This window comes from Sinocyclocheilus rhinocerous, unplaced genomic scaffold (assembly GCF_001515625.1).
Source record: "Sinocyclocheilus rhinocerous isolate Xijiao unplaced genomic scaffold, SAMN03320098_v1.1 scaffold1842, whole genome shotgun sequence".
Lineage (NCBI taxonomy): Eukaryota > Metazoa > Chordata > Actinopteri > Cypriniformes > Cyprinidae > Sinocyclocheilus > Sinocyclocheilus rhinocerous.
The window spans coordinates 124,820-134,357 of NW_015667292.1; the positions used below are offsets into that span (position 1 = coordinate 124,820).

The 9,538-nt window shown below is 36.1% G+C and overlaps 1 protein-coding gene across 1 annotated transcript in view; it reads left to right on the forward strand.

Annotated features, from left to right (window-relative positions):
• pth2ra (parathyroid hormone 2 receptor a) overlaps positions 1–9,538 on the forward strand; it is an 88,816-nt gene that overhangs the window by 17,360 nt on the left and 61,918 nt on the right. Inside the window, exon 6 of the mRNA XM_016545342.1 lies at positions 1,741–1,927. Within this exon, the coding sequence (XP_016400828.1) occupies positions 1,741–1,927 (187 nt within the window). The remainder of the gene's footprint in view (positions 1–1,740; positions 1,928–9,538) is intronic.

The window sequence follows — 9,538 nt, forward strand, 5'->3', positions numbered from 1 at the left end:
TTTTTATCGCTCATATCTTTTGGACTGAAATAGCGCAGACACTAATATGTGGGGGCGTGGTGGGATTTCGGCAATCGGCACACTGGGAAAAGCTCGGGTGCTCCCGATTGCCAATCAATTCTAGGTCTAATTTTCCTTTCCTCCACAGCCAATCACGTCGGGCCCCCTCAATTCGCGGGCCCTGGGGCTTCAGCCCCGCCTAGCCCTTATGTTAATCCGGCCCTGTCTGTATGGGGTAATGCCACAATTAGATGGCATATTTAATGTCTAAATTTAAAAAGTAACAAAAACATCAAATAATTGTTTGGCCCTATTGTACTTATTTGTACTCATTGAAATTGTCACAAACAATTTTATGTATTCTGCCCCAATATTTATTTATTTTTTAAAGATTTGATAATAAAAAAATTCTAGAAGCTATTATTATTATTATTATTAGTAGTAGTAGTAGTAGTAATTAAATAAAGGCTTTTCTTGATTGGCATCAGATATATATGTTTTTGGATGTAACTTTCAAAACAGCAACTATGAAATGTTGCTGTGAAATGTTATGTGAAAACTGTAGATGAGGTAAGAATGTTGTTTAAACTTTTGACATGAGAGATGTAGCAAATCAAAAGACAATTGAGCTAAATAAATTATGACAAAGAAATCACATCCAAGGTGCTGTATACAGTAGAATATGTGAGTGTTCTTATGCACTTTGAAGTGTCTGATGCAGTGGATTGACTGCAACAATTGCTGATGAAATACACCTGTCAACGCATTTGCTCCTGAGGCGAATTTTTTAAAGTGGCAGCCGAAGTGGTGTTGAAGTACAGGAGTCAAGCCTGCTCTCAACATGTAGTGCTTTTTCTAACGCTAATCAGAAATACACACAGAAGACGAAGACACACTCTCCTTCAGTACACTATGGCGTTCTTCAAAAAAATCTAATGAGCTACCTATCTAGAGAGCATATTAAGCCATCATAGGCACACTTTCAATGTGAAGGCTGTTACAAATATTAAAGAATCTAAAAAATATAAAACACCTCATTATGTTATCTCTCATGGATAAAGCAATCCCAGAATGCAGTGCAGTGACCTCACTCAATAAATCTAATTATACCAAAGTCCCTTTCAGGACTGTTGAATGCTTGAATCTGATTGGCTGAGAACGTTCTAAGGTGTGCAATTATTTTCAGGGAAACGCACGGCGAACATAGTTCCAGGCATGTCTTGACGGCATTACATGTCCAACCCACAACGACACTGGCCAAATAAATAAATCTAAAAAATAAAATACAGAATTAAAAAAAAAAAAATTAATTATTAGTCTGCTATCAACTGCTCAAACCTCCGTTACTAGGTCTAAAATGACGTTTTGGAATTAGCAACGGAGGCGTTGGATGAGATGCGGAAGAAATTAATCCTACTCACAATAGCGTCTGTCTGCGTCCCCAGTGAAAATTATACACAATAGAGACCAGATTTAAATTGAATGGGTACACTAAATATAAATACAGTACACCATAAAATTAAGTGACATACCGTTAGTCAGTGATTGAAAGCTACAATGGATATATAAATATTGTCTTCAGTGTAGCAGCATTTTTAACATTATATAGAAACAATGTAAGAACATTACTCAGTGTAAACCTTCCTTTTCCTCATTTCCTTAAATGCATATTATTTTCGAGGTCTACCATCTTTTTAACTCTCTGCCTAACAAGCCTCATGTATTTCTGTGTGTCTTCAGGCGTCTCCACTGCACCAGGAACTACATTCACATGCACCTGTTTGTTTCCTTCATGCTGCGTGCCATCAGCATCTTTGTGAAGGATCACGTTGTGCACACTAGTGCTGGGCTGCAGGAATTTGACGCTGTGCTTATGAATAACTTCACTAATGCTGTGGATGTGGCACCAGTGGACACTTCACAGTATGTGAGTCAAGCGCTATCTCATATTAGATGTATTTCATCAAATATTTATCAAGTATCTCATGTGGCTACATTTCAGATTATGACATCAATATTTATATTAGGGCTGGGTGATAGTTTAAAATTATATATTACGTATAATCAATGAGTATTTAGAACTTTGTTTTTCTTTTCAGTAAAAAAAAAAAATAGAACCCTTTTTTAAATAATCTAAATTGTTTCATTATTCTGACTTTAATAAAAGGGTTTCTTTTAATTTAGATGAACTTAATTTAATTTAAATGTAACTGCTAAATGCAAAAAATAAGTGTTACATAATGTTTTTTGTGCAAAACATTGTGTTACCAATTAGCAAGTTAGCAAATACTGAATTACTATTTTTAACTATCAACCATATTTAATCTGATAATTTTAAACTGAATAATTTTAATTTAAATGAATGATTTAGCGTAATCAAATATTTCAAGTTTTTCATAACATGTATGAGTACAAAATAAAAATTCACCCGTTACACTGACTACTTCAAATTTGTGAGTTTTGCCATCTTATGCAGGTTTACAGTGTATATGTGTATATTTGTTTTTCCTTCAATTTGTTTACTCCAATATTAATTTATAAGTAACCCTTTATATTCAACTATATATGTTTTCTATCTATATTCAAGATAGATAGATAGATAGATAGATAGATAGATAAAACAAGCCTGGAAGAGCGAAAATTGAAAGAGGTCAAGTTGGGTCTGGACGAAGTGACATCTGGGTGAGGTCTGACTCCAATTCTGATTATGGTGGAGAATATATATTTTAATGCTAGTGTAAGGTTATGCCCCATCTTGACACTTTGTTGGGCTGAAATTGCTGGAAGAAATGCCAAAGCTTTTGTCAGCTTGTCAGAAATGTCAGAGGTTACTGGATTGCAAGAAACTGTAAGTGCTTACAGTCTCATCCTGTGTAGTGTCATACTCTTAACGGAAGGCTTTTGTTTCATACCATCTCCAATCTCCACCCCAATGCTTGTACACAACATGTCTGAGTGTTTTATTATACTGTACGCCTACCACATGGCCAGCCTCAACAATCCATGCATAGAAGTAAAAAAAGCTCACTTGTCCCCATTTGCTGTCTTTTGGGTGGGAAATGATTATCCATTCCCACCTACGCTCAGGCTTAAACTGTATCGGTGCCCATTCCAGGCAATGCTGAGACTCATTGACTGTGCCCTCAGCTTTTTCTTCAAACAGCTGCATTGCAGGAGATAAGTGCTATGAAGCCAATATGTGAGGGAGGATTTTGCAACCAGTTGTTTAGCATCCATAGCTGCAACCCTTATGTTAGGTGCAAACAATGTGTCTTCAGAGATCAAAGGCACAACTGCTGTGCTTTGATCCATTTGTTTACCTATAATATGCAGCAACTAACTTAAGTGTTTTGCATCTTCTATAGGTCAGTCAGCCAACATGTTTACATCAATGGGTTGCTATTACTCTCAAATTTCGCATTTCAAGAAACATGCTGGAAATTTCCTACCGTTTCATTTTCTTCTTAGTGGCAAATATTTGCTTTGTATATATGCTTTCTGCATTATATTAGGAATCTTTGCAAAGACTTTTCAGTGACACCAGGCAGTCATTTGTTTTTCTTCTTTTAAAGCCAAGCAGCATATCATTATTATAACTTTTATTATTATCATTATTATTATTATTATTACTACTACAACTACTGGCAATACTGACAAATTATTAATTCATATATCAGTATATTCCCATGATATAGTCCATGTTATTTTTTGTTAAGTATTGAAGGAAAAAAAAGTTCAATATTAGTATTATATTATGACAGAATAACAAATACAATTAAAGTAACCAATACTGTGAATGCAGTATTGTGATTTTAATTTGGACAAAATGTTTCCTAAAGACTGTCCCAGTAAGCTAATGTCTATGCTTGGTATAAAATTGTGATACTACATTGTGGGTGGATTGTAGAATGACTCATAGTGCGTTTGCATTATAATTTAATGTCATTTTTGTATGACCAAGGCTGCTATGACAGAAATTATGATACTAGAAATTACATTTTTTTTCAATCATTATGCTTCCCTTGCTATTGTGTGATTAGAAGGGTAGACTGCCCTTTTTTCCACTTGTAGCTAGCATTCAGTATTTTTCATTATTTATAATAACTGGGATCTGCATTGAGCGGCAAGAATAGGAAATTGTCCATTCATTCATTAAATTGTGCAGTTTTTGGTTATTTAAAGATAATGATTTAAAGAGATCTTAAAGGGTTTCAGTAACTAGTGCTGTTTCAGTTACTATTTTTGTTGACTTTTAGGTCCAGTTTTTCCAGAAGTACCTTGTTGACCAATGATTTCATTTGATTTCTATAACATTTTTACTTCTATAGAAGCCTCCCTACTGCTTCACTGTGGTGGTCTGCCATAGGCATTATGTTTTCAATCAGTACTGTGAAAAGAGGGCAGAGATGTCTTAGAGTACATTGTCAGCAGAGAGGCAGGGAAAAGACAGAACAAAAGTTTTAGGTGTTCAGGTGAGCCGTCCAGATCCTCCAGGTGTATTGATAACATAATCTGCACCTTGCTTTTCTCCGGCACCTCTTTGATCATCTGGCAGAAACTCTGAAGCTCTCACGGTTACCCCTAGTTTCTGGCACTTTCATGTGTCTGGAGTTGATGCGTCTGTTATTGTCCATGCTCAGAATAGCAGCCCTTTCACTGGGCTGTTGCACTACTGAGTTCCAAATGCACTCCTTTGGGGGTAAAAGTAAGAACAAAAGGGAACAGAGAGTGATAGTTAACTCAAAAAGGACAAGTCTGTGATCATTTATTAACCTCATGTGATTCCAAACCTTGCTTCTGTGGAAAATAAAAGGAGATGTTTAGCAGGATGTTCATGCTGCTCTTTTAGACAAAGGATGTCAAGTTGTAAATACACATAAAAATAGTATATGACTCACATACTGCATTCCATGTCTTCAAAGCCATACAAGCTTTGATGGAAATTTAAGTCTTCCTTTCCACAATAGCTCTCTAATCTTAAGCATACACATATTTAAATTTACCACATCACATGCAAAAGTATGAATTAAACTGAATAACTTCACTTTTGTTCCACATACAAAGTTATCACATTCTGAAAAAAAAAACATCCTTTTGTGTTCTTTGAAAGATAGTCATACAAGTTTGGAACAATGTAAGAATGAATAAAAGATCCTCATACAAAGTTATCACATTCTGAAAAAAAAAACCATCCTTTTTTGTTCTTTGAAAGATAGTCATACAAGTTTGGAACAATGTAAGAATGAATAAAAGAGGACTTGAGCTGTTCCTTAAAAAAAATTTAACAGATTAAAACCACCAACATCACATTCTCACTCATAAGCTGCAATGTTTACCTCTGTGCGGGCTGAATATGGAGCTCATGCTGGCAAAGACACTGTAATTATAGCTGCTTTTGCATATTATAGGCACTAATTACAGTTTATTCAAATCACTTGTGACAGATAATGTTTTGATGAGTCAAGAAATGATGCACTACATTCATAGTGTCACTGTGTGCTACTGTGAGGAGCTCGGAGACGAGGAGTGGAATTCAAACCTATAGGTTTTAATAATATCCAGGGACCAAGGAAAACACACATAGCAAGGGTAGACATATACAATTCCGGACGATGGAAAACAGAACGGGCTAGAACTCAAATATGGCAGATAACGAGGGGCAGACAGGTGAGGAGGATAACTAATAATGAGACACAGGGAGAAACTAATGAACTATGATGACAGGAACAGGAAGATAACCAAATAAGGACAAAAACATAACCTGGAGCACGTGGGGGAAGAAAACACACACAGACACGGAACAAAGTCTGACACATAGTTATTTGTGGTAAATTGAAACTCAGACATTAAAAACCATTGATGGCCTTCTACACAGAATCAGACTAACATTTTTGTGTTATGAATACGGTTGTGTGGAAAAATAAAAAAAGAACAGAAACAGAAAACAATGTATTATACAGTGTGTAAATCAGAGAGGAGAAACAATGAGATTAAATGTAGAGCAAATGGAGACTTTTATGATGCTTGTCATTTTTTCTCCTGACAAATACTGTAGACTCCAGTCATCACACATCTCCTTTAGAGTTTCTGAGGAAATCTCAACAGTGTCACAAATTATGCTCAGATTTGCAAAGATATCAGTCTGCTATCAAAAGTCGTCAGTTTCAATATATACTTTTCCTCAAATTTCAAACCTAACTCAAGCAAATACCATTAAAGTCTAAATTATGTGAGCTAGTGTACATAATTTTATAGTTTGATACTCTGTTTTTTGTAAACTGTCTGAATTTATGTCCATTTGTATTTTTCCTAAGGAATATTATGGGAACTATCTGAGACTGAATGTAAATAGGAGCTATGAAAGAGAAACATCTGAGGAATAAAATTCAAAACTGTTATTACTTATTACTTTTACCTCTCATATAATATATACCTCTCATATTTGGATATACACTACCTTTCAAAGGTTTGGAGTTTATAAGGTTTATAAGGCACTTCGATGCTGCATTTATTTGGTCAAAAATACAATAAAACAGTAATATTGGGAAATATTTCTATTTAAAATAGCTATTTTCTGTACTCATTTCTTAAAACTTACTGGCCATTCGTATCCAACAATCATATTTTTATTCCTGTATCCACAGTTAAAGTGTAGAGTGAAAGCTGAGCTAAAAAGACAGGTCTTAAGGTTCGATCAGTCGTTGCTGTAGCAGACATCACTATTATTGATCATACTTGGTATTAGGGATTTCAAGAAACTCCTAATCCTAGGCATTAAACTATAGTGGGGAACTCATCCTGCACCATTTGTGCTCAATGATACCTCAGATACTGCAGCTTGTTGAGGAGAGGTGTGCTATTAACTTTCTACGTGATCAGACTTACGATTATCACCTGCTAGGTGACAAAACAAGTTTGGAAATCCCATAGAATTACAATGAAGGGACCAATCCATATCTAGGGATCGGAATGTCATAGTGGTGTGTTCTTTTGACACTTTTGGACCAGTACACAGCCATCATACCAACCCAGTCTCATAAAAATACGACCGATTTGAACCGTTTTGTCGAACCGTAGTTACACGGGATTCGAACTGGAGCTCCTCGCCTCTCAAGTATGTCTCCGTACACCGTGAGCTACCGAAAAAACCTACCGTCGATGAAAACCCATTGATATGAAGCTGGATATGTGCGATGCTAACGTTCAAAAGCATCAGTTTTCAAATCTCCCAGCATATTAAAATTGTTTTGAAGTCATAACATGATATTCTTCAAGTAATTGTGCGAAAATTACGCTTTATTAATCGAAACTCTGTAAATGTGTGTGAAAATAAATAAAAGGTGTCGGAGTTTTACTGCCTCTAGTGTTCATTACTTTTGGAAACTGCAGTGATATGTACTTATTGGTACGTATTTCGCGTCTCGCGAAAATGTGCCCCCGGGTACGTTTTTGCCATGAGACCAGGGTGCATCATACATACACACACACACATATATATATATATATATATATATATATATATATACAATAACTTTTGGATGGACAGATATTCTGGCTGAGATATAGTGGTTGAGAAGGCAGGGAGGTTAAAGACTCAAAATTCAGTCCCAGACAGCAACATAGTGTTGGCCCAGATGTGAAATCCACGCGGGCCAGATGTGGGCCGAAACTGGTTGCTGTCTGGGGTGAAGTTTCCTCATGTCCATGAAACTTGCTCACAGCGCAGACAAGGTTGGATCTGTTATTTTATTGATCATTTGCTTGAGTGCTTTTGTATTGTGCAGATTTCTAGGCACAAAATTGGCAAAAAGTCATGAGAGGAGGCAGTGCTTCTGTGATTGACTGATTACACTGTCTACACGCTAGCAATCACCTGTCATGTCTAGGGTTGGGTATCGTTTTTTTTTTTTCGATACCGGTGCAAAATCGATACTTTTAAAACGGTTCTGGTGCCTGAACCGATACTTATTAAAAAATAAATAAAATAAAATTCCCCAAAAAATGATGGATTGGCCATAAGCACTATAAACACATGATGTCTGTTTCATTCATACCGAACGCCAGAGGCCGCCCTCGCACAGAAAATCCAGTCACAGAAGTAGCGGAACTCATGACCCTCCAGGAAATCCCTTACATGGACAAAGGCATCACTATTATAGCTGTAACTGAGTAAACAGAACGTATTAACGTTTTGAATGATAAAAAAAAGACAATAAACACTCGACTGCAACAATATAGTTTATATGTGTTATTCAAACCATCTCTGGTATTTTATAATAATTAAGTATATATATAATCCATTGCTAATCGATGTATTCTTTTTAAAGTAGCCTATGGAACATATTTTCTGCCTCATTCTGTGACAAGAAGCCACATCAGATCACAAAAGGAAGCAATTGACTGGTGTTGTGGAGTAAAAAGGTTATAATGTTCTCTTTTGTTGGACAACAGGTTTAGAAATGTGAATATGAGGGAGGTTTTTAGGCATTGTAACTTAAGCATGTTTAGCTTAGTTAATGGAAGGCTACCTGCTGCCATCAGAGCAAGTGTAATTACTGCATTCACGTGCTCCTCGGATGCTCTCATTTGCCGAGTTGTGCTTTAAAGTCGGAATGTGAAAACAACATGGACACTCGTGATACTACAAAGATTTGTTGGATTTTATTATTAGAGCTTTCCGACTTGAGTTCACGTGCATTTTCTCAGTCGGGAAATAATTTTTCATGTGCAGTGCCGGTGATGATGCTTCTTACGTCCGTTTCGGAGAACCAGAGGACAAATATTTCAATCGATCGCTCAGGCATGGCACAAAAATAAGGCACCGAAATCTGCGTTCTGATTCGTTTCTAGTACATACTGGTTACATAGGTACCGGTGCCATATTGGGACCGGGTTTCGGTACCCAGTCATGTGTATAGCTGTTCCACAAATCAGCCTGAATGGGTCAGGCTTGGTAATGGATGGACTAATTACTAAGTAAACAACTCACCCACTTGTACATCACCACTTTCAATTAACAGATTATCAGGGAGTGAGTTGGTTTGAGTGACCACTCAGCTCTGTTAAATTAAAGCTGCACCTCATTGTCTGTGTCCTTCATGACACTTCTGTGTTTACCAAACATTTGTGGACTAATAGTGGAACAACAGTCGTAATAGATAAGAGCTGCATGATATACTTTTGTTGCTGTATTATATTTGAAGCAACATACATGTAATATTACTTGATTAGACTTTGATGTAATTTGGTTTTAATAAATATGTTATTATGATAGTTGAACTATAACTATTGGTTGCTTGTTATAGAGTAATACTTGTTTATAACAGGCACGTCCATTGTTGCAACAGAAGTGACTGTTGCAAATCAACCCTCTACGGACAATTGGCAATTGAATCGCCATTGGCTAGTACATTTTTTTGTTTACTCGCCAGACTGAAATACTATACTTATATATATATATATATATATATATATATATAAAACCATGAACTTAGGACTGGTGCTGGTGCTTTTTTTGGTCATTCAGTGTTCCTGTAAA